General features: G+C 37.9%; 1 protein-coding gene across 2 annotated transcripts in view; it reads left to right on the top strand.

The window, feature by feature from the left end:
* The window catches only part of LOC119777761 (pro-neuregulin-3, membrane-bound isoform), a 625,184-nt gene that overhangs the window by 456,049 nt on the left and 142,872 nt on the right, over positions 1-26,263 (top strand). For both annotated transcript variants that reach the window (XM_038276767.1, XM_038276769.1), the window contains exon 3: positions 22,302-22,375. In XM_038276767.1, coding sequence (XP_038132695.1) covers positions 22,302-22,375 — 74 coding nt within the window. The remainder of the gene's footprint in view (positions 1-22,301; positions 22,376-26,263) is intronic.

Below are 26,263 nucleotides of genomic sequence, written 5' to 3'. Positions count from 1 at the left end.
GAAGATTTTTCAACACTCCAAAAAAAGTTAAAAAACAATCCCACTGGACATGCAAATTGAAACGGATGGACAGTTCCACCCCTTTGGATTTGGGGAGGACCCAATCATTCGTTTCAAGTTGTATGTTTTCTAAGCTAAAACAAGGCTTTGTTGGGCTACTGTATAAAACCCCTAACTCAACGCAATTTCTAGCATTTTGAATTGAAGAGGCTTCCTGGATGAGAAGCAAAACATTTTTAAATTTGGAAACAAAGTCCAGTGGATTGTTTTTTTTTACTTTTTTTGGAATGACTATGACCTGGATGACTGAGAATCTTCACTAGCATATTTTTCAACACGCTACAAACAATTCCATGGCAGAATGGCTTAGCTAGGACTAAAATATCATGCTCTAGTATCAAATATATAACAAACTGCTGAGGTATGACTTACCTGTCTAACTTTTGTAGTATTGTTAATAGTTGTGGTGCCACTTTTTACCAGAAGATTATAATTATATATTAAATAACTAGAACTGGAAGTTAGTTAATTAATAGGTCAAACAAATCAAGGGTAAAGCTAGTTATTTATTATCAGTTCAATTATTATAACTGTACCTTGCTTACCGACCAGGGTTTTAGCCCCTGTCATAAATGGCTTAGGCTCCTGAATCTGGCTGTTAAAAATCCATTTGTCTTTCACCAATTTAGTAATTTAGATTATGGCTCTTAGCAATGTTATTAATCACCAACCAAATAAATGTGTCTGTTCATTCGGATGCTACTGAAAGAAGAGTAAATTCCAACCTGAGTGATAAATCCTTCACTGTGTAAAATGAACAAATAAAACCACCTGTTAAAAATACAATGGTACCTTTATTAGCTGAAATCTCACAGTATTATATCTAATAACTAAGCAATTCAATTCAGTTTATTTATATAGCTACAAATTCACAACACATGTCATCTCAAGGCACTTTACAGTTCAACCAGATCATACAGTCAAAATACAATCCCTCACACTAAGCATGCTTGTAGCGACAGTGGAGAGGAAAAACTCCCTTTTAACAGGAAGAAACCTCCAGCAGAACCAGGCTCAGTGTGAGCGGCCATCTGCTGAGGCCGACTGGGGTTCAAGGAGACAGAAGCAGAGACACAAAAAGCAGCTGTAAAAGGCGGCCCCGTCCAGGAAACACACAGCCAGGCAGACGAGCTCCAAGGCAGCTCCCATGCCAGAGGACGAAGAGAGCACATCCACTCAGTCACGGTCAGAGAAACAGGACCACACTGGAAAACAGGCCGATCTCCAACATCTATAAACAAGGGTGTTGATAGAAGCAGCACAGCTGATGTTTCTTTCCAGGATGACGTCACAGCCAAACAGGAACAGACGAGACAAGGCTACTCTGAGGAAAAGCAGAGAGAGCAGAACGTTAGAGATTGAACTAACAGATTCTGCAGAATAGGAGAACAGAGAGAGAATGAAGCAGAATAATGAAATGGGGGTCCCTATGCCCTCCAGCAGTCTAAGCCTATAGCAGCATAACTATAGAGATAGCTCAGGATAACCTGAGCCACTCTAACTAGAAGCTTTATCAAAAAGGAAAGTTTTAAGCCTAGCCTTAAAAGTAGACAGGGTGTCTGCCTCACAGACTAAAACTGGTAGTTGGTTCCACAGGAGAGGAGCCTGATAACTAAAAGATCTGCCTCCCATTCTACTTCTAGAAATTCTAGGAACCACTAGTAAACCTGCAGATTGAGAGCGAAGTGCTCTGTTAGGAACATAAGGAACAATCAGATCTCTGATATCAGATGGAGCTTGGCCATTTAAGGCTTTATACGTGAGAAGGAGGATTTTAAATTCTATTCTGGATTTAACAGGAAGCCAATGAAGAGAAGCCAGGATAGGAGAGATATGATCTCTCTTTTTAATTTTCATCAGAACTCTGGCTGCAGCATTTTGGATCAGCTGAAGGCTTTTAACTACAGTTTGTGGACTTCCTGATAGTAAAGAATTACAATAGTCCAGCCTTGAAGTAACAAATGCATGGACTAGTTTCTCAGCATCACCCCTGGACAGGAGATTTCTAATTTTTGCAATATTCCTCAGATGAAAGAAGGAAATTCTAGAAACCTCTTTGATATGGGATTTAAATGACAGGTCCTGATCAAAAATAACACCAAGATTTTTTACTTTATTATCTGAAATCAGTTTAATCCCATCCAAATGAAGTGACTGACTAATCGGCCTCTTTTTCAGAGACTCTGGTCCAAAGACTATAACTTCTGTTTTGTCTGCATCCAGAACGAGAAAGTTAAGAGTCATCCAGGTTTTTATGTCTTCAAGACATGCCTGTAATCTATGTAATGGGTTAGCTTCATCTGGATTTATAGACAGATATAGCTGGGTATCATCAGCATAACAGTGGAAATTAATCCCATGCTGTCTAATAACTCTACCAATTGGGAGCATGTATAAAGTAAAGAGAATTGGTCCTAGCACTGATCCCTGTGGTACTCCACAGGTAACCTTTGAGCATGAGGAAGATCTATCATTAACATGAACAAACTGAATTTGATCAGATAGATAAGATTTAAACCAGTCTAGTGCTGTTCCTTTAATTCCAACAAAATATTCAAGTCTTTCTAAAAGAATATTATGGTCAACTGTATCAAATGCAGCACTAAGATCCAACAGGACGAGCACAGATACAAGTCCATTATCTGAGGCCATGAGAATATCATTAGTGACTTTCACCAGAGCTGTTTCAGTGCTATGATGAGCTCTAAAGCCAGACTGAAACTCTTCAAAAAGTTCATTATGGTGTAAGTGATCGCAAACTTGTTTGCAACTACTTTCTCAAGAATTTTGGATAAGAAAGGAAGATTGGATATAGGTCTATAATTAACCAAGTCATCTGGGTCAAGAGACGGTTTCTTAAGCAGATGTTTAATTACAGCAACCTTAAAAGCTTTAGGTACATATCCCTGTAACAGAGATAGATTAATCACATCTAAAATGGAGGAGGATATCAAAGGGAATACCTCCTTAAATAACCTGGTTGGAACTGGATCTAACATACAAGTTGAAGGCTTAGATGAAGACAATAATTTTGCTAATTCAGAAAGTTCAACTGGATCAAAGCAGTCTAAACTCGGTTCAGATTCCATGACTACCTCAGGTACAATCGCGGATAGAGGAGTGCTTATGATCTTATTTTTAATAAGATCAATCTTATTTATAAAGAATCCCATAAAATCATTGCTGCTAAGAGTAGGTGGAATGGACGGTTCAACAGAGCTATGGCTCTGGGTGAGTTTGGCAACTGTATTAAAAAGAAATCTAGGATTATTCTTATTCTCCTCTATTAATGAGGAGAAGTATGCTGCTCTTGCTTTACAAAGGGTCCTCTTATACAGCAGTAAACCATTTTTCCAGACTAGGAAGGACTCCCGCAGGCTTGTGGAGCGATATTTTCTCTCCAGTTTCCTAGCATTTTGCTTCAAAGTACGCAGCTCTGCGTTAAACCAAGGAGCAAGCTTTCTATTTGTAACGGTTTACATTTTCAAGGGAGCTGCGTTGTCTAAGGCAGTACGCAGAGAACTAGAAACCCCATCAACAAAATCGTCAACTTGTGAAGGGGAATAAGCTATGCTTTTGCACTCTGCAGCAAAACACTAAACAATACTGAAATTAAGTAAACTAAAGAAATGAAAGAGGAAGAGGGATATAAGAGTCCTTTCAAAGTCTGTGATGTTTCAAGTTTAAGGCTTAATGCATTTTAAAGTGTCCTTTAGAATAGCAACAGCTAAAATGTAAATAAACCCTAACACAGATGTTAACTGCAGTCAAAACAGAGAAGTTTCATTCAGTTTATGGTGAAAAATGAATAATTACTCAGGAATGCATTAAACTATGATGAAGCTTAAAGACCCGTTAGCTAAGCTGGCCCCAGGGGTTTGGTTCTGGTCGGGTCCAACTGAAACAACGAGAGGGTTAGCTCACGATGTAGCAGCTAGCTTCAGCAACACGTGACTCGTTCAGTCTGTAGTGAGCATTAGCATTCAGTGAAACCTTTAACCATCAGCAGTTGAATATGAAACACCAACACGACTATTCTATGTACCTGTAGTTCACCCAAGCAGAGCACTTATTAAGCATAAGACAGAAAGAAAGTGGGGAAATGCAGTTTCTGTTTTGGTTCAGTGGAGGGAAGGCCTTTGGCTCGGTCCGGTTTCTTCAGGCCCGTCTTCGGTCTTACAGCAACTCAAAGAGATGCAACAATAAGAGGTGATTTGCAAGGGGGTTAATTTTATAACTTGCAATATCATTCGGGATGTTTCCCTTTTAGTTACGGTGGTTAGCACATAGCCATGGCCTGTAGCAGCACCTCCACGGTGCTGCTCCATCTCTCCGTCCCTCAGGCAGTCAAAGTCTGAGGACTTCTCACGGCTTCTTTCAGTGAACAACGATCGGGCCCCCTGTTGTTCGGCTGTTAGTAGAGCGGGATTAGCTCTGCTGTGGCTCTGCTGCAGCAGGATTCTGGATACAATACGTTCACTCGGTTTGAAACGCAGGAAGGATAAAAACTCTGCATTCAGCTCCTTCTGAATAGCAGGAAGAATAAAAACACTGCATTTGGCTCCTTCTGAATTGCAGGAAAAAGGCAGTCTGACTTGGGCCAGCGAGCACAGACGTATTGGTTGCTACATAGCGTAGCATCAGTTTGGTGTGCTTTGCCCAACCTTTGAGCGGCACATACTGCCGGTGAAATAGGACACTAATATGGGAAGCTAGTGGAGGGTTGAGCGGCGTACTTCTGGTGACATCAGCAAGAATGTGTCGCAACATAGTTAATGACAAATGTCAGAACATGTGATCACGTAAATTCAGGGTGCCATAGCTAACTGTTACTTTGTAAAGCAACTATTTTAACATCCCTTCCCTTTTGTGTACTAAATATCAAGTTACTATTGTTGCTGTTTTTGTGTCATTTCACAAATGGGGGAAAGCTGCCTGTATTCCAGCGCATTTTAAGTTAGATATATTTCCTGCTCTCTAAGGAAAACAAACAACTTTCACTCAACTGGCATCTTCTTTTCCATCTGATTTTTGATGTATTTAATTCCCAAGGTGCTGTATTTGTGCTCTTTGCAAAGTAAAAAAAAAAAAAAACTCTTCCATCATAAAACATTAGAGAAACATTTACATCTCATAGGTTTGATTTTGATTTTTCAAAGGAAATACACTGCATATATTGTAGACTCCTGAAAGACATCTCTTTTTGTGACAGCTAGAGATAAGAAGTATCTTGGAAGATTAAGAACCATGAAACATTATCTAACACCTGGATATAATGTGAAGATCTTGCTTGAATCAGTTGGAAGGCAAAGCAAACCATCTGATACCTTATCAAAGTGACCTAGAGGGAATTGCTTTGCACAAAGATAAGTGGTCCAAGTAATCAGGTGTTAATATTTATAAGGAGAGGGAGAAGTCAAAGAAATGGGAAGATAAAAAGCTGCATGAAAAAGAGATATGAGTTTTGTTAGGACATTATCTCTGAAATAAAGGTATTTCTTGTTCCTATCAAGATGAGTATCAGGCATGAAAGATGTGTTTTGATGGAGTGACAACAAAATCTACAGCTGCTGAAAGTATTCCTTAGGCATTTGACATGCCTTAGAAATAAAGCTGTTATGTTATTTCTAATTCAGTTGGTATTTTGTTATTAACAAAGCCTAACAATGGCCACTCAGATGCACTTGCCTTTTTCCATCTACTGCTAACTATACACATATACAAAATTATTGGTTTAATGAAAGAAATTGAGCAAACTCGACCTGTTTCCATCAATTGGAGCAAACTAACGATGAAATGCAAAGCACGATGTCATCCTAAGTTTATGTTATCCTGGGCTGTAGTAACTAGGAAGTAAAGTGAGCAGGATACTGCAGACCTCAGGTCAGTGATGGACTGAGTTTTTAATAAATATGTCGTAATTAGGGAAGTTTTACCTACTTTAGCACATCTGCTAGTAATAGCCATGGTTCATGCCATTTGGAGACTTTGAGTAAGAATCAATTCTAATGCTACATTAAGTACACCACTGGCAGCAGAAGCAGGTCAGTCATGTAAGGTAAAGATGTCAATACTAATTCAAAAAAATTGTTTCCATCTCATCTTAAATGCATTCATGCTTTTTCTTCAAAAAGTCAAAAACAACCTGAAGTCGGTGTATCACCTTTTGTTTCTTTTGTTACTTTATACTGCACTTTATAATGCACAAACCAAGTTTCATTGAAACACTTCTACTTTCAATGAGACTACTGCTCCTCTCAGCTGGTATTTTGGTCCAATCCTCATCAGCAAACTGCTCTAGTTGTCTCAGGTTTGAAGGATGTCTTTTCATGACGGCATGTTTCAGCTCCTTCCGAAAGTGTTCAATAGGATTTAGGGTAGGGCTCATTGAAGGCCTCTTCAAAATAGCAAAACGTTTTCCTCTTAGCAATTCTTGGCTGTTATTAGCTGTATGTTTTGGGTCCAATTACCTGAAACCGAGGCGAGATTCAAGACGCCCTTTGTAAGATGAAGCAAAGAGGCCCCATATCATAACAGAGCCTCCTCTGTGTTTCACAGTAGGAACAGGGTTATTTTCTTGATATGCTTCATTTTTCTACCCGTGAACATAGAACTGAAGTTCAAGTTTTGTCTCATTTTTTCCTAGGATATTCTCACAAAGCCATTGTCCTGTCAATATATACTTTAGCAAATTCCATTGTGGCTTTTTTATGATTTGGTTTCAACAATGGTGTCATCATTGGTCGTCTCCCATTAAGTCCACTGAAGTTTTTCTGGACTGTTTGTTACCATTCATATTATCTGTCTTATAGACTTTTCACCAGTTTTTCTTCTGGCCAACGTCCAGGGAGGTCCATGTCCCATGGATCTTACATTTCTGAATAATATGTGTAACTATAGTCACAAAAACATCAAGCTGCTTGGAGATCTTCTTATAGCCTTTACCATTAACATGTTGTCTATTATTTTCTTTCTTATCTCCTTAGGAAACTATTTCCTTCGCTTTATCTGGTCCACATTGAGTGTGGTATTAAAATGTCACCAAAAGGCACAGTGACTGTGAATCTGTAGCCTGTACTGTAGACACCTCCTGTGATACTAATTAATACTAATTAGTCGACATACCTTGATTTAACATATTCTGTTGGTCAAATTATTTTCAAATTCATTTTTCTAGGATTCCCAACATTTCTGTCCAGGCCTAATTAATGTATTTATTTTTTCAAAAATTCTTTTAAAGCATGGTTGAAAAAAGCCTGTCTTTTATTTGCTCATTCTCATAGAATTTTCTTTTATTGTTACTTTTGTCAGATTGAAGTTATTTCTGTGACATTCATGATTCATCCATGTGTTCAGCTTGATTGGGCAACCACTTTTAAAGTTAACATATTTTACTGAAAGTTCTGTATTAAATATGGATTTCCTTGTCAAAATAATTGAAAGTTTTTGATTTATTTGAAGTTCTAATGATGTTATTTTCTGTCTCTTACCTGTTGACACCGTGGCCAACCAGGGATAAGGTCCTTTGGCTGAGACTTGGACTTTTTCACTGTGCTTAGCTTTTTTCCCCTGGACGTTCCAGCCCCCCACCTGAAAACTTTGTCTGGTTAACTCTCAACAGAAGCTTGTCTTTAGTTATACATGATTTAATCCGTTTTTAATTTGGAAATAGTATCATATGGTCAAACTTATATTTTAACAAAATTATTGCAGCACCACATTTGATGAAAGAAAGGGTTTATACGTAAAACAAAATTGGTTGCCTTTAATGGGGCCGGTTTCAAAAAATCTTTAAAAGACCATCAGGCCACTTGGAGAACTATTGATTTAGACCACTTTAAAAGATTACAAGAAATTGTGTGGTCTCGAAATAATAGTATAAAAAAATAAGTGGTGGTTTAAATCTTTTACACAGCACCGCATATACAGGGACAAACCATATCGCATCACACCATGCCTGATTCTTATAACCTTCCAGGCAGAGACATAGCAGCCCAGATGCATTTCAATCACGACGTGTGGCAAATGAGAGAGGAAAAGTCCCCTGATACCCTGCAAATCTAGATTTCCATTTCTGTTTTATGTTCCATCTAAAAAGGAAAGAATAAACGGAAACACATATGGGTTGGTGATACGTAATGTCATTAAAGTTAAAAAGTAATCATCTCAGGCTCCCTCTGAAGTGTGGACTGCCAATTGTATTTGGCTTTCTGCAGGTCTGATTAAACAAACCAAGCAGAAAGTCGCTATTAAAGCCCAGAAGACATATTGAATTGCATAGGTTACATCAAACGATGCCATTGCTTTGGCTGCTTTTTGAATCTTCACACAGAATTCTTATATCTGCTTTTGTCCTTCACATATTTTTCATTGAAAATATTTTTTTTCTGCTATATGTAAAATTAATTTAGACTATAAATCATTCCAGAAGTGAACAAAAAATAAAAGTCATTAAGTAAAGAAATATTTTCTGGAACCTGTTAATATATCCTGTCATAAGATTCTAAATGCTTATTGATAAAAAAAATAAAATAATAAAAAAATACTTTTAATGTAAAAACAAGGAATTCATTTTGTAATGTGTGAATTGAAAATCATTACAGATATTGATTACTTTTTGACCAACATGAAAATCAGAGGTTAGCCTCAGTCTTTCTCTAGAAATGTAAATCTGAGCTAATTTTACTTTAAGCCCTTTATATGAAGAATAATTATATATACTAGGCAAAGTGTATCCTGTTTTTGTGATGGGATCTGGTGACATCATCACCAAATAAAATATGCTCGATGTGGTGGTAAACTGCCACCTTTTTTCTTTTTTTTTTTTTTTTTCAAACTGGATCTTGGACTTTTCTTCATTATTTTCACAACTTTGCTGGCAGAAGCTAACTTTTTTGCCTCAGTACCTTCGAGTGTACCCCTGTGTGCATGCACTGTAATCTACCTAATTTGTTATTGTAAAGATACACAAAGTTCCATTTATTTACCAACTGAGCAAAAATAAGGAGTAAAACACAGAAATAACGAATGACATTGTGTGCCAGCACGATGGAATTTTTTTTTTTTCATAAAATCAAACTATGTTATGTTATGTTCAAAAAGTAATAAAATGTACTTTGCCACTTTAGCTAGTATTCACATGCTTATTACCTCCAACAAGGAGGTTTGTAATTGTCTCTGTCTGAGTTTTATAATAGCTTAGAAAGTTATAGAAAGATTTTGATTACCTTATTAACCAGAGGTTTCCCTCATGCCAAGGAACAATACATTTAATTTTGGTGATTTTCCAGATCATAATCCGAATACAGGAATCTTTTAAAATATTATCTAACATTGTGAAATATGGTAGGGATATTTGGTGGAACAAGCAGTTCTCCACTAAACCAGATGGTGGCAGCAGTGACTAATGACAGCCTCATCATGGGACTCAAAAGGAACAGAGGTATATTACCGAAGACAAAAACACAAGAAAAGGGAATGCTGTTGGATTGTTCGCTGGATCAATTGAAAACATCTGAATTCTAAGGACATTTTTTGCACCAGAAGTGTGCCTCATGCCAAGGAACAGTTCGTTTAAATTTAGTCATAATCCAGATCTTCTGAGAGTTTTAAATATAGGCGTAAGTCACAATTTGGGGCCAAAATTTGCTGCTTGGCAGAGGCCTGCACTCTCCAATTGATATTAAAGTCATTATCAAATTTAGGCTTATCAAAAGAAGAGTGTCCTTTCTATAGACAGGCCTGTAGTTGAAACAATAAATATGGAGGAGTGAATGTATCTATTTAGTTATCTTTGTACAGCTAAAATCTCTTTTTGAGCTTTGATGTTACAGTGTTAAACTGGTTTCTACTTTCATTAAGAAAAATCCCTTGAGATCAAACTTTAAAACTTTTGGGGAATTTGAAATATTAAACAATATCATGCACTTTAATTAGGTCAAAATATTGTAATGAATTTCTACTGAGAAGACTGACTCATCACAACCATCGCAGATTGACTCTAGTCACCAGAGAATTTCTTTTATGAAATAATTCCTTTTTGTTTGGTCACTTGTTCGAAAGTGAAGTGTCTGCTTTTAAAATGGCCCAGTAAGAAGAACATTGAACTAACCTGTCAGAGTCTGATCTGTAGCAGATATTCCTTTAATAGACTGTTGAGAGCCTAACTGCTGCGGAGCTGTGCTGTATTAGAACAGCCCAAATGGCCACCTCACCAAAGTGAGAGAGGCAGTTATAGGAAGCCCCACAGTTAGGTTTGATGTATGGCACTGCTCCTGGCCTCATTGTTTTATTTGTATCACAGTTTTACTGTCTAAGTGGAATCAGCTGCTGTGAAGAATGTCTTGTATATTATACCACAATGGGCAGAGTCCTGTAAAAATCAGGTTACAGAGGAGGACATTTCAGAAATCCGTCTTCATTGGACATTATTCTTTCTTTCTGTATTGGCAGAAGTTATATAACAAAAACATTTTGTAACCCTGTAATAGAGCATGCCTCTGGTCTGCTATGACAATCCACATATAAAAAAAATTACATCACTTAACTTTTGTTGTCTCACCTTAAGAAGCAATAAGCAATATATATATATATATATATATATATATATATTATTCTTCCTTTCATTCTCATTACACTGACACAACTACAGAGCGGAGCCCGGGGAGCAGTGTGGGGTTAAGGGCCTTTGCTCAGGGACCCAGAGTGGCAATCTGTGGGAGTATGGTTATTATTTATGTTTAAATAGTAAGAACTAAGTAGTTGTAATGTTATGAACAAAGGGTATCTTTTTCGATGGAATCATATAATATGGAACAACAGAAACTGGGAGCGGGTAGGGAGCCGGATCACTTCCTTTGTCAGAGTGCATAATCGCTCGCGTAACAATTGGTACACCTAAATAGGAAACATCTGTTAACAGTTAAGAACCTTTGTGTCATACACGTTCTTTTGTTTCACTAAGTTACTTAAGAAGCATGACACAAAGTGAATCCAGCTGGTTTAATAGCTGGAGAATCCCGAGGATTTTGGAGTTTAGACTACTGGCATGTTACTCTATGTCAGCGCCTCAAACTGGACGAAGGTGAGCAGAGTGGTAAGTAAGAATAGCAGAGATGATCATTGGGGCTCCTCTTCTTCTTCTTCCCTCCATTAAAGACATTTCATCCCAGCGCTGCGTGTCCCAAGTCCGTAACATCATCAATGACCTCTCACCCCCCCACCATGGACTGTTCTCCCTGCTGCCCTCTGGGAAGAGGCTTTGACGCATCTGATTCAGGTCCAGCAGATTCCAGAACAGTTTCTTCCCCACTGCCATTAGACTGCTGTTATGTATGTTATGTAATGTTATGTAAAATGGGTTATAAAAAAAAAAAAAAATTAATGTTAGAACTGTAACTATAGAGTCATATGTTTACATTACTGTTTGTCATCATCTTTTTTTTATCGCTTTTGCTTATCTTATCAAAGCTGCACTTTAAAAAATGAAATAATCTATAGAGCTGTTCTTAACGAAATTTCTTTTTGTTTATACTTGTGCATACAAAATGACAAAATAAATCTAAGTCTAAGTAATGTCAATCTGTCAGAGCCTTTGAGCTGATTATGTTCCATTTTATCTAACTTGTTAGATTTAACTGTTAAAATCTATTCTATTCTTCTCTATTCTATTTTTTTATTGTTTTAATTAGCATTTGCGGTAGAAATTAAAGGCCAGCAGCAAAGTTGGAATTATTTAAGGGTTTGAATGTCATGTTGGGATCAAGGTTTCTAACCCACATGCAGAACACACGGACTCAGAGGAAAAGGTTCAACAGTTTATTTGAAACACAATGCGAATAAAGTACTGATGTTGGGAAACAGGTCCAGGACTGGTCACAACTTGGTTCTCTGTTCAGTGATTTGGACTGAGCGGCAGAGGGAGGGAACCAGGAGGGTCCAGAGGCAGAAGGTAGGCAGAGGGCTTGGCAGAGGCAGGGCTTGACTTCAGACCTTGCAGAGTTCTGATCTGAGTTTCTTTCCAGTTTTCTTCTTAAGAGCGGGCAGGCAGGTTCTGATAGTTAGACTTTCTAGGGTTCTTCTGAGATCAGACAAGCTGATTTCAGCTGAGAAACTCTTCCAGAGTTCCAGGGTTCAGTCAGGTTCTTCCTAGGAAGCAGAGAGGACAAAAAAACAGGGTAGGTTCTGGTTCAGGTTTCAGGGGAGTCAGAGAATCAGACAGGTTGGTTGGCTCAGGCTTGCTAACCGTAACTGGCTTAACACTCTGGCACTGGAGTGTTGCTCTGCCACTGCTTAAATGCTGGTCTCCTGATGAGCAAACGAGCCGCAGGTGTGGTAGTCAGCTTCGGCTCCAGGAGACCTAGGGCGCCCTCTGCTGGAGAAAGGTGGACAGACCTCCAGATCCCAACATTGAAAACTATTACATCAACATTATCATAAAGTTACTTCATTCTTCTCTTGACATGTTCCTCCAAAAGGTAATGCTATTTTGGGTTTTTGTTTTGTCGTGATGTAGAAGAGCATCAAGAAAGCTGAAATGTGATGCTCCCATAGAGTCTGTAGGTCACCTGTTTAGACAATATATGGTTTTGCAACAGTTGAAGGGAAATTTAAAAACTAGACCAGGCGCAAAATTACCTTTTTTGATAAAGCTTATAGTTTTAGTGGCTCAGGTTAAAATGTTTCATCCTACTATCATAAATGTAAATCATATATTTTGTGATACATGATCCCTGATACTGTGGGCCTATCCTATCCCCTACAGTAACTTTAAATCCTACCCGGTTCATGTCCTATGTGAAGAAAAAAGATTCAGACTTATTAGAAACAGCTTTCTCTGTGACTTTAATCAGTCACTAAAATCCTTTAAATCTGTATATTGGAAAAAATCAAGTGTATTTATTTAAATGTTTTCTTGGAAACAGTAAAAAAAACGTCCTAAATAAAATCCATTTGATGAATTCAATGTTGTGAACGGATGCATTCATTTGGTAAATGGGTGTATGTCTGTGTGCAGCATGCCTAAATATAGACTCCTCTCAGTATGTTAGAGGGAGATCCACATTTAACCTATGCTAAAACACGTTTCTCCCTGGGCGTTCTAATTCTGTTCATCTTTTAATTAACGACTCTGGTGCTAATTAGAGACTGTGCAACTCTTTCATAGCCTCCAACAGTCTCTCACCTATTATCAGGTTTCAAAGTCTGAACCCCTCCATTCAACTCTATTAAGAATAATGTATGTGTGATGTATGTGGAAAGAAAATTGGAAAATAAACAAGTTTGTTGGATAAAATGTCTTCCCAGCCTGAGCTTTATCAGACCTGTGAATACAAAATAAGGACGTTTTTGTTTTCTATGGTTGCCTGATTTATTTATAATGCATATAGTAATGGTGAGCTGCATCTTCTACTCTGTCTGCAGTACTTTGCCAATCATAGATGCAGGTATTTGCACAAATACAGACCTAAAATATAATACATATTTTTTCCAGAAATGAATTCTATTTGGATTGCCAGTAGCTATGCACATGGCTTTTCTACTCTAAAACAGACTCCCAGTTAGATTTAAACCTGGCTTTTGATTAGTCTTTCTTTTTTATTGAAATGGCCATTCTAGCTCTAGCTGTATATTAAGGGTGAAGCTCTTGCAGGAAGGTGAACCTTCGCCCATCGGTGTCAAGTATTTTTCCAATGTTATGCAATTAAATGCCGTTGTGACTTTATATTATTTAAACAAATAACTGTCAAACGTTTTACAGTGATAAATCCCCCAACTGGCTGAGTGTTAGGACAACATATTAAAGTGTAATTCTAACTCAAATCATTGTCAAACATATTAAAAACATTCACAACTCCTTACATTGAAAATATAAATTAAATTAAACAACTTTATATGATCAAACTGCGCGTTAAAACTTTTTATTAAAATAGTAAAACTTAACTAAACCGATTACTTACTATATACATACAGGTAAAGAAATGTAAATGGTTGAAAATTATCATCAATAAAATGATGCAAAGATATGACATTTGACTTGGATATTATGTTTGGACCAAAGTTTATATTAAAGAGCCTGTAATTAGATTAAAATAGTTTTACATACCTTTAGAGCAATTGGGATGTTTTCAAACCATTTTACAATACAAATCCAGGTGATAAATAAATTAAGTAAAACAATATTTTGTTAAATGCTTTTCCCAATCAGAAACTATTAACTGTTAAGATAATCAATTATTAACTTTCTGTGATTGTTCCTAATGTTATATTTCCAGTAAATACCCTTTAGCTTGTGTCTCTTTTTATGACAATGGAGCTAATAGTCAGCAATCATTAGGGGACTTTCATTAAAGGACTATTTGGTTACATTTTAGCAATAATATATCATCAATATTTTATATATATATATATATATATATATATATATATATATATATATATATATATATATATATATATATATATATATATATATATATATATATACATATATATATATCAAACTTTAACATCACAATAACTTATAAACCATTATTGTTATAATGTTTTTGTTAACTTTATAAACAGCTGCTCAAAACAGGTTAGCTGCATGCAGACACTATTAGCTTCTTGGCTTGCTTTACACACTACTAATCATCACATAGTCATCAAAAAACCACATTGTGTAGCTTGGAATGCTTTCATAATCTTGCCAGACCTGTAATCTCCTTTAATCTCCATTTAGAAAGCTGCTTTTTTTTCAATGTACAGGAAAGTTCTGACCCAGGGTGTGTTTCCGTTGTGCTCTGTGCTGGAAAGTGTGTTCTTGTCATTCATCAGTCTTTTGCACATCAGGTTACTCCCGTAGACTCAGAGAGAATGGTACTGTGTGTCTTGCAGTAGTCTGGTTCTGGAAATAGTTAGCAAAACACTTAACTTGGGCAGGGGCCAAAAAAATGAATTCTATTTAGCCCTGCTGTCTATGGCTACAGACTTTCTGGACAACCATTCAGGAGTTCCACGTTAATGTCTGCGTCTCTGGAGCTCCACGGGCAAAGAGAATGAGTGTAGAAGACTCTAACATGCACACGGATCACATGTTCCTGTGATGTGTTCCTTTGGGAGTGTCTGTGCCCTTTAGAGTCTTAAGAGTTTGGTCCACCAATGTTGAAAATTTATATTATGGCTTATGGCAAGAGAACCTAATTGGGCCCATTTTAACGTTTCAAAATTGTTCTGTTGTTTCAGATGAGGTATTGCAGTCATCCTATTTTTCTTGGAGAGGATGTGGAGCAGTTGGTAGCACTGTTGCTATACAGTCATTGCTGAGGTCCTTTTGTGTGAGGGCTTTTGTGCAAACAGATCAATTGGACAAAGGGAGATCATAGTTATCATTTAAAATGGTTAAGCCAGGCTGTGAGACAAACATTTAGGCATGTAGTTCTGAGTTTAATCCATTCAATCCATTGCCATGTCGCCATTTCATAATTATAACAAATTTTGTACAGTTCACAGATCCTTTAGAGTTCTTAATGGGAAGTATAACTAATAAAAGTTGTAGTTCACCTGAACGCTGTACAGCATTACTCAGCAATGTTCTCTGACGCATTTAAAAAGCACTATAGAGGTGGGTTAAGATCATAACCCTAACCCTTTAAGTTATTAATATTGTTCTAAATCTGTCCACAAAGCAACACAAAAGAAAACTTTGTCTGTTTTTTCCTGCACAAGTCTATTATGCGACACATTCAGCCTCTAAGAGCTGAGATTAACAAACGTGGTTTGAATCAGACATCTTGACAGATAACAGGTTTTTTCTAGGCCTTTACAGCAGCATGGCTGATGTCATTACTATCCGTCAGCCAGGTGATGTGGTCTGATGGATGTGACAAAGAAAAGCATTTTATGCAGTGAGGAATGCATTCAGTTCAGACCCTCGGGACACCTTAGCGGGTGTTAAGCATTCTCCTTGAAATCTGACTCATTCTCTTGTGAATTTAATGTTAGGTTGTGTCTTTAGGGAAGTAGTGTAAACTACCACTCTGTTACCTAATTGCTTTGAATCAACACCCTGGAAAATAGAAGATTTCAGTCTACTTGGACTGGAAAGGTTCTTATCCAGGCTGTAAGGTTTTAAAGTTTAACCCTCTACAAAAGAGCAGGGCAGGGATTCAGATTTGTCGGCTGCACATCCATGATGCGAATCTCCTGTTCCACCACATCCCAAAGATGCTCTATTGGATTGAGATCTGGTGACTGTGGAGGCCATTTGAGTACAGTGAACTCATTGTCATGTTCAAGAAACCAGTCTGAGATGATTCCAGCTTTATGACATGGCGCATTATCCTGCTGAAAGTAGCCATCAGAAGTTGGGTACATTGTGGTCATAAAGGGATGGACATGGTCAGCAACAATACTCAGGTAGGCTATGGTGTTGCAACGATGCTCAATTGGTACCAAGGGGCCCAAAGAGTGCCAAGAAAATATTCCCCACACCATGACACCACCACCACCAGCCTGAACCGTTGATACAAGGCAGGATGGATCCATGCTTTCATGTTGTAGACGCCAAATTCTGACCCTACCATCCGAATGTCGCAGCAGAAATCGAGACTCATCAGACCAGGCAACGTTTTTCCAATCTTCTATTGTCCAATTTCGATGAGCTTGTGCAAATTGTAGCCTCAGTTTCCTGTTCTTAGCTGAAAGGAGTGGCACCCGGTGTGGTCTTCTGCTGCTGTAGCCCATCTGCCTCAAAGTTCCACGTACTGTGCGTTCAGAGATGCTCTTCTGCCCACCTTGGTTGTAACGGGTGGTTATTTGAGTCACTGTTGCCCTTCTATCAGCTTGAACCAGTCTGGCCATTCTCCTCTGACCTCTGGCATCAACAAGGCATTTCCGCCCACAGAACTGCCCCTCACTGGATGTTTTTTCTTTTTCGGACCATTCTCTGTAAACCCTAGAGATGGTTGTGCGTGAAAATCCCAGTAGATCAGCAGTTTCTGAAATACTCAGACCAGCCCTTCTGACACCAACAATCATGCCACGTTCAAAGTCACTCAAATCACCTTTCTTCCCCATACTGATGCTCGGTTTGAACTGCAGGATATTGTCTGGACCATGTCTACATGCCTAAATGCACTGAGTTGCCGCCATGTGATTGGCTGCTTAGAAATTAAGTGTTAACGAGCAGTTGGACAGGTGTACCTAATAAAGTGGCCGGTGAGTGTAATCTTACGAATTACCTCGTGTAACAATCTTCTTCGCCACCTTCCTCTCCTTTGCTTCTGTAGCACTGTTGCTCTGTCTTTTAAACACATTCTCCCTTCTTATATTATTTCTGCATTAAAATCTCTAGTTCCAGTGGGGTGAAACAGACACTTCCTGTTTGGCTCCACTGATAATGGCTTTTCATACTTGTTACGCACGTGCTAAACTCTTAGTGGTTCTACTTGGAGTTTATTGAACTAATTCATAGCAGCCGTTGTTAAAGTGAAAACTCAGAGTTCTCGACATTAGTCTAGATCTGTAATAAACGGGACACACGGACATGGTATTCAGACGAGTCAGACAATGGGAAGTTTCAATATGTTTAATGACAAATAAAACAAATGGACCGCAGCGCCTGCAGGAGGGGGGTGGGGCACAGCCTAATCACTGACACTCTGGAGGAAGAACCACACGTAAGTTACCACGATCATCTGACAGGAGATGATTATCCAAGTCAGTCACTGACCTGCAGAGATGGCAAAAGTACTCACTTTCCATACTTGAGTAAAAGTACAGATACTTGTGTTAAAAAATACTCTGGTAAAAGTTGAAGTACTGATTAAATTTCTTTACTCAAGTAAAAGTAACAAAGTACAGGCTTGTAAATTTACTTAAAGTATAAAAGTAAAAGTAGAAACCACTTTTTTCATGCCGTTGCCTACATTTTAAATGGATGTCTGCCAATAGGACTAGATCTCCGTTGTGTTCATTTTCAATCATCTCGTCGTCCATGCTACTATGCTAACGCCACCGCCACCAAGCTGCAATGATTAGCCGTGAATGAATACCGCCGAATCTGTCGATTCATCTTGTAGTGGTGCGTCAAATGCAACGTAGATTCCCATCCAATTAGATTGAATTTGGTATTGATGACGTGAAAAATAATAACAGTAACTCCATTGAAATGATTCAAAACTAAAGTAACGAGCCAAATTTTTTAAAATGTAAGGAGTAGAAAGTACAGATATTTGTTTAAAAATGTAAGGAGTAGAAGTAAAAAGTCGCCATAAAAATAAGTAGTAAAGTAAAGTATAAATATCAGAAAAATCTACTTGAGTACAGTAACGAAGTATTTGTACTTCGTTACTTCCCATCTCTGCTGACCTGGTTTAACAGTTCAGTCCATCCTCTCCGAGGAAGGCAAGACTCAGCCGATGGATTGGCAAACGAGATGCAGCTCAGAGCCGTATAAAGTCTCCCCGATGCAGCAACCCCAATAAGCAGACAGGAGACCGTACTGTAGCCCGACCAGGGGTTCCAATCTGAATGTGAACAGACGGATCCAGGGTTTAAGGAATCATCAAAGCGTGAAGGCAGGTATAGAGTTCTATGAGTCCAGCAGCGAGCAGACACACTCATTTGCAGATAGACAAACGCCCAACCCTCTAAATCCAAAACTGAATCCAAATCTAAACTAAAACTCATCACAAGCCTTAATTACTGACAAGACAACATAAAACGAACAAACTAATACACCAGTAAACTAAGTTTGACAAATAATGATATGCCCCCTATAGCTGGGCCCCGAAAAACCTTTAATTAAGTCTTTAATTTATTCATTTATTTATTTATTTTTAAAATAAAGCAGTATTATGTCTATAGATTGCACTTATTTAAGTCTGCCCTGTGTTTGATTATCCTCTCCCAGACTCTTCACCTTTTCTTTCTGTTCTGTATCTTCAGAGGTAATTACCTCATTACCTCTTGGTGTTCATCCCTCACCTGCTTTCCCCCCTGCTAAGCTAAAATGATAAAGTATTTATTGTGGATGATTGAATGTTATAATTGATGGTGCATTTCATTCTAAATGCCCTTTGCAGTTTTACTGAGTTATACCTTTCACAGGGTTTTAGGTCTATATTTGAAACAGTTCTGTGATTGATGGGCAGTACGCAGCTTTGCAAAGTGCCATGAGACGAGCATCTATTGCTGCAGTTTTGAGTCTGGTTTAATGTCAGCTCTTTTATCTGCAAATATTCTATGTCTCTGTTGCACAAGTGGCAATGGCTTCTGAAAAACTCCATAAAGCAAATGCCTGTGTTCATGTTCCCTCATTTGATAAAGAATCACCGGTTATGGAAAGGTCACAAAATGGTTATCATTATCTGAGAAAAAAATAAGAATAATAAGAATAATTTAATGATTATAAAGTGTTATGTGTAAATAAATATGTTATAAATCTGTAAATTTGTTAGGTCAGATATGAACATTCTTTTGGATATTTGAAAAAAAAAAAAAAAGACTAAAATAGTTGCAGAGCCGTAAGACCTAATGCAGACATTATATGTGAAACAAGCTAAAGGGAATAAACAGGTGAAGTAAGGAAACAGTTTAGACAGAACTAAGATTTGAGACTCAGTGAAGCAGAGCAGACTGCATATTAAGTCAATTTCCACATGTTAGACTTGCAGCTTCCTCACCAGGGAAAGGGTAAAGCAAAGGTTCAAACAGCCAGAGGCAAGGAGCGGTATGCAAACAAACGAAGGCTTCATGCTGCACAGCGTTTAAATCTGGGCTGTGTTTCATTGCTCTCTAACACACACGCCTCTGTGTTGATCAGGAGATATTGATTAAACTGACATTTATTAAAAACTCGCATTTCCAGGGACATTTTTCTGAACGGCAGACTGAGTACACTTTAGAACTAATTAGTTGTTTAATGTTATTTATTGTTTTTCTCGTTATGTTCCGCACAGATTCACTCTGAGAACCATTCAAAACCCTTAGAAATCATGCTTTTTTATTAACATACAATTAGAGATTAACATGCATCTCTAGAATGTGGAATCGGTATCACTATAAAGCTCTGGGATCACAGATTTTGACACTGAAGTATCGTATTTTATTTTTCAAGTGGCCAAAAGGAGCACCTCAGGAACTGTTTTCTTACCATTTCTTTTTACTCTTTACACCACATACAGTAGCAGCCATTCAAAATGGCCCTTCCCAGTCAAACGGCAGTCGCATGGCAGCCCACTCCTGCAGCTCCCAGCAAAATCTTCTCCATCTTCCATCCACTGACCTTTTCCTAGACGTGCTTTTTTTTTTACTCTGCCTCCACCCTTTCACTGAATTACAGGGTCTGACCAGTAAAAAAACACTTCTCTTAAGTGATTAATGTCAACAAATCATGACAGAAAGAATATTTTAGCACAAAGATTGATGTTTAAAAAGGAATAGTAGAGGACCAGCCCATCAAGGAAAGTGGGAAAATTTTGAATGGCTCCTTCTGTATTTCCAGTAACGGAATGACTTGGTTGGATTTGCTTGCAGTTAATGTTATGATTTTATCATTGCAAGCAAAGGGTTTTGTACATGGACATTTAAAAAAATACAATCCACAAATTAAACTTTGAAAGCATTTTGATTGATAAAAAGGTTCTGAGAGTAAATCTTCTGATTTCTCAGATTTTATTTTTTCAAATTATGCTGGTTTTCAAATTACTCTTTTTCAGACTCTGAGTTACAGATTGCATTCTTTTTTAAATTCTCCTCACTAATTTGGGAAGCTTTCCTCTGGAGCAACGTTTGTATTTGTCAAAGTGCTTGTCAAGAGCGAGTGTTTGTGTCGGGCTTAAAGTGAAGAGAATGCAATCTGTAAAAATAAAGTTGAAAATGAGGGATTTTTAAAAGTCTGAAAAAGAGACAATTGAAAAAGATTAATATATAAAATCTAAAAAAAAAAACTTGAAAACAGGAAATCTGAGAAAACAGCAAAGTTTCTTGCAAAACCTTTTTTTAAATTCAGAAGTTTTTCAAAGTTCATTTGTTTAATTGGATTGTTTTTTTTTATTTTTTGTGGGTTTTTTCACATTTCTATATACAAAGTGTGTTGTTTGTCTGCAACAATAATTGAACAAAAGGTACTCCATTGTTTGAAGATATAAAGTGTGTCAATGACGGACAAAGACTTACTGTAATACAAAGTTCTGGTGAACGACTTTACAAAGTGTTGAATGTAAAGTAAACCAATTAGATATTTTTGGTGATTTCAGGACAAACTAAATGTTACCAACAGAGAAAAGATAGAAACCCGCCTGGCTGAGCTTACAGGGCTTATTACTTGCAGCCAGTAGTTCAACAAGTAAAGCTCAGTTTGTAGAGCATGCAGATGCAGCCACATTTCTGGAGGAAAAAAAGGATAGAAATTGAACTTTCCTGATCTCACAATAGGGAAATTAACCCATCGCCTTGGGGAGCAGTGGGCTGCCATTGTGCGGCACCCAGGGAACAGTGTGGGGTTGCTCAGGGATAAAAGCACTGAAATAAGCATGACTCTTTGTCTCTTTCTCTTTAAGAAAATTAGACCCTTCGATGTCTGTAGAAAAATGGAAAGAGGTTAACAAAGGTCAACAAGCTAGTTACGTTCTGGGACTGTAGCTGCGCCTCTGAAGAGGACTGTGGTAAAAAGGTTGCTGCAACAATACAAACTCTAATGGATGACCATGAACAATCACATCAAAAACACAATTCAACCAACTGCCATTATCTGCCAAGATCTATGGATCCGCCACCCACAGATCATGGTTGAATAATTTTACATTGTGACACAGAACAGCTTCAGTCAGGAGCTTCATTGGATTTGCTGCAATAAAGACCTTCCTGCGATTAAACATGTGTTATTAACCTGAACTGACTTTCTCTCCAATAAAACAGAGCTGAATATGTTTGGAATTAGGATCCACTGACCTACAACAGCCGTTTTCTGATTATAGGTTGTTGTGTTTTTTTGTAGCAGCGCCAGTTGTGTGACTCCGTTTGGAAAATGCCAGCTTCTAAGAAATATGTGCTCACCACCATTCATGTTGCTTCCTTAAAAGCCTGCTTTATAGTTAGTGCATTCATGTATAATTAGCTGTCTCCTTTCAAGCCTATGATTTCAGAAATTTTGTTTGAAAACACACCAGGGTATTTTTTGTCCAGGTTGTACAATTCCTCACATCTGAACAAAAGGAAAAATAATTTTTGTTTTTTTTTTTGTTTTTTTCTACCAGGTGTCGAGAAGGCTACCAAGGGATCCGGTGTGACCAGTTCCTCCCCAAGACAGATTCCATACTGTCAGACCCAAGTAAGACTCTTCTTTCAAGTCTGTATAAAAGAAAAAAAAAAAAACATTTAAACATCTAAATAACAGAAAGCAGGAAAAAAAGGCAACCAGAAAACCAAAAAATGTCGCACTAGTGTATTTGGAAACCCTGAAAACACGGACTTCTCACTTCTTCCATGTGAAAGCAGCTTGACAGCTGTTATGGCAGCACTTAGTCAGATAAATGGTATGATGGTATAAATAGAGAACCGTTGTGTTCGTTGCTTTTCACTGTTTAATCGGCTTGCATTTACGCAAATGCATATGATGTTTTTTTTTAAAGAATAATGACTCATCTCAGCAGCAAACGAGTCAGGAAGAAATTTCTCTCACTACTGTCTAAGCAAAAAGCACGGCATTAAAGCATAATTCCACATTTTAAAGCCTTTTAAACATGTTTTATGTTATGTATAATTGTGTCGCATTGCAAATACAAACCTGATGTTTCTAACTGGGATTTCATCTGATAATAGTGCATACTACTGAAATGTAAGGATCGTTATACTTTAAAAAGTGTATTTTTAAGAAATAAAAGTGTTAAAATGTATTTCTTTGGAGTGAATGATTTGGAGATAACATTTTGGTGTGTGTCTTTAGCTGTTTTGCACATTTAGAGACTGAATTTTTTTGCTAAATTCATCCAGATTTCATTAGTGCAACAGTGAGCACCACTTTTCACGTCCTGCCAAGTTTTTGACTTTGATTGGACCAGTTTAACACATTGAATATTCTCCAATCTATAATGTTCCATTGTAGCTCCAGCTGTATGCTAAGGGAGATGTGTAGCAGCAGCATTAGACATGTTTCCAAAAATCACCCACTGTCATTTTCAATCAACGTACACCTGCTCTGTGTGTCACCAGCTACGCTTCCGGGCAAGGCGCCCAGAGATCCTTTTAAAACCTTCTCTGTTCAGAAATTCTGCTATCCACTGGTGGAGCTTAGTGCCAGTTCAGTTTTAGTACATGTTAGGATGTCATGTCTAATGTGTTTAAACATGAGGCGTTTCTAATCCTTTATAGGGTGAAACATTAGTGCTAATTACTTGATGGTAATGTGTGGTGTTAGTTTCCCACATATATACATTTTTGAACAGTTCTGTTTTAGTTTCTTCTGACCACAGCAGAGGTTTGTTAACCCTGTTTTTTAGGAGCTGCTGTCCTGCAGATAATTGGTGTTTCTCTGTCTTTATACTCCTAAACTAAATGAGTAGCTGATTCATAGGATCTTAATGGCTGCTGCAGAGTTTAGGCAATCATTTAAACCAGGGGTGCTGCAGCACAGAAATGTATAAAATGTAAAAGAATAGAATAAAACAGAAAATCCCTTTCTTGTCCCACAATGGGGACATTTTGGTGTTATAGCAGCAAAAGGGATTGTAGCAAAAGTAGTCACACAAATGTGGACCTTAGAAAAAGTGTATAAAATTGACACAATAGTGAAGAGTAAAAAAAATTGTACTGTAAAGTGTCTTAGAGTATAAATACTGTGCACCTGGAGAATAAATAATTAATATACAGCGGGTTCGAAGAGGTTTCTGAGGACCAGGATTAAGAAATCCTGCACATCTATATGTTGGCTGGGTTATCCTGTGGGTTTTAAGTTCTGACACCATTTCTGATGCATTTCACAGGACTTTTTAAATCCCCACACCTTGGGATGAGATTGTAAGTTCGCAAAGACATCTTTGACTGTTTTCATTTCAAAGTTCTCTAGAAGAAATAATAATAATCTCCAACAACTACATTCAGGTTAATTCTGTCGAAAGATGTAAAAGGTTTATGACCCCATTTGTTTGGGGGGCTTTTATGACCAAGATGGCAGCACAGATAACTGATGCAGTTCTAGGCTCTGTATAAACCTAAATCATCCAGAAATGTGTCATAGGTGGCCACTGAAACTAAAGGCCATCATTTCAGGGTTTGAATCTACTATTGTGGTAAACCTGCCTGTAGAAATCATAAAGACTTTAGTAAACACCTACTCAGATCTTGGTTTATTGTGTGATTTTTACGTCACTGGCTGTGCATAATGGGATGCTAAACAACAATTTACACTGGCAAGTGGGGTGGCCAGTGGGGTGGCCAGGGCATTGCACAGGGTGGCCGTGGCGCCACTGTTTCCAGCTCCTTCATACATTTTGTGCCTTTTTCCAGAGGATACTTGAACAAAGACGATCTTTAGTGATTTCTATAGTTGTAAAATCCTGGAAATCCTCAAGCGATCTGTTATTGCTCTGCTGCAGCTGGTGTAGAGCAACTAAATAAAAGGCTCTTAGGCGTTGCGCTGCCATTTTAAACTGGTGTTTTAGAAAAAAGTAACGATTATGACACTTTGCTAGTTATAAGTCTTTGTTCTTGACCTCAAATTGATCTGGTTAACGATTTTTTTGGTTTAACACAAAAAAATACCAAAAAATGTAATGAAAGTTTGCGTTTGAAATATGACAAAAGCTACTTAACCTCTTAAGATCAACCTAATTTTGGGTAATCCTCGCCTATTTTGCATACCCAAATGGAAAAGCAAATAACTGAGGAAGTGTAAGCCCAAATTACATGTGCAATACATTATTTAAAAGCTAACACCCTCTAGTTTCCTAATATATAAATTAACATTGGGTGGGTAGAACACAGACCAACCTGCATCAGTTCAAACATGACTCAAAGTTGTTGTTTTTCATTCTCGGAATTGATAGGTCTTTTTAGAACAGCATTAATAAAGACATTCTTGAGAAAATGCAGGTTTTATTGTATTATATTTGTTCTACATCATGTCAACCACAAATGCAGAAAATGTCAGACCTCTTGCTATAACAGTTCCAGAGCTGTGGGGTTTGAAACTTTTGGTGTCAGCTTGGAGCTGCAAGCAATGGCTCCACCTGCTGGTAAAAATTTTACCGGTGGAATTTTATGCATTCTGAGTTACTACCCCCCACTTAAAGGAATAGTACACCCAAAACATGATTAGCCTTCATTTTCTACTCACCCCCATGCTGAACAACACCCTGGAGTACTTTTTTGATATCTCAAATGCATCTGGAGATCTGGGAGGCTTCTTGCTGTCTGCTGACATTCACATAATGGAGGTCTATGGTGACCGAGACAGAAAGGTCCATAAAAGTCCACAAAAAACGTGTCAATATTCCTCCATACTGCTCATCCAATGTATTCCAAGTGTCCTGAGTGGGTAGCGTCCAGAATTTACTCAAAACGAAGTCATTTAGAATGATTTTAGAGCATAAACAGTAGTGTATAGGATTTCCTGAAAGCGCGCGCCTGCGCGTTCACGACGCTACGGAAGCCGGCAGACCAAACCAGACGAAAGTGCGCATTCAGCGTCTGCTCTGCCAATAATGCAAGCGTAGAAGAAGAAATGTGCTGTTTACCTGTGCAAAGAAAGAAACAAATAAAGAAAAATGTCTGAGGACTTCAGTGTTGAGGAAGAGCAGGAGTTCTTTGCCGAGCTGAATGCGCACTTTCATCTGGTTTGGTCTGCCGCGGTTTCCGTAGCGTCGTGAACGCGCTTTTAGGAAATCCTATACACTACTGTTTATGCTCTAAAATCATTCTAAATGACTTCGTTTCGAGTAAATTCTGGATGCTACCCACTCAGGACACTTGGAATACATTGGACGAGCAGTATGGAGGAATATTGAAACGTTTTTTGTGGACTTTTATGGACCTTTCTGTCTTGGGCAGATATCAAAAAAGTACTCCAGAGTGTTGTTCAGCATGGGGGTGAGTAGAAAATGAAGGCTAATCATGTTTTGGGTGTACTATTCCTTTAAGGTCCACCGGGTTTTCCGATGGGTTTTAAGTTTTTGCAGGACTCTATCTCATACATTCATAAGTTATGAATGATAAAAATATT

This window comes from Cyprinodon tularosa, unplaced genomic scaffold (assembly GCF_016077235.1).
Source record: "Cyprinodon tularosa strain WSP-4 unplaced genomic scaffold, ASM1607723v1 ctg127, whole genome shotgun sequence".
NCBI lineage: Eukaryota > Metazoa > Chordata > Actinopteri > Cyprinodontiformes > Cyprinodontidae > Cyprinodon > Cyprinodon tularosa.
Note: the sequence above shows the minus strand (reverse complement) of the source record. Positions and strands in the feature narration are given on the sequence as shown.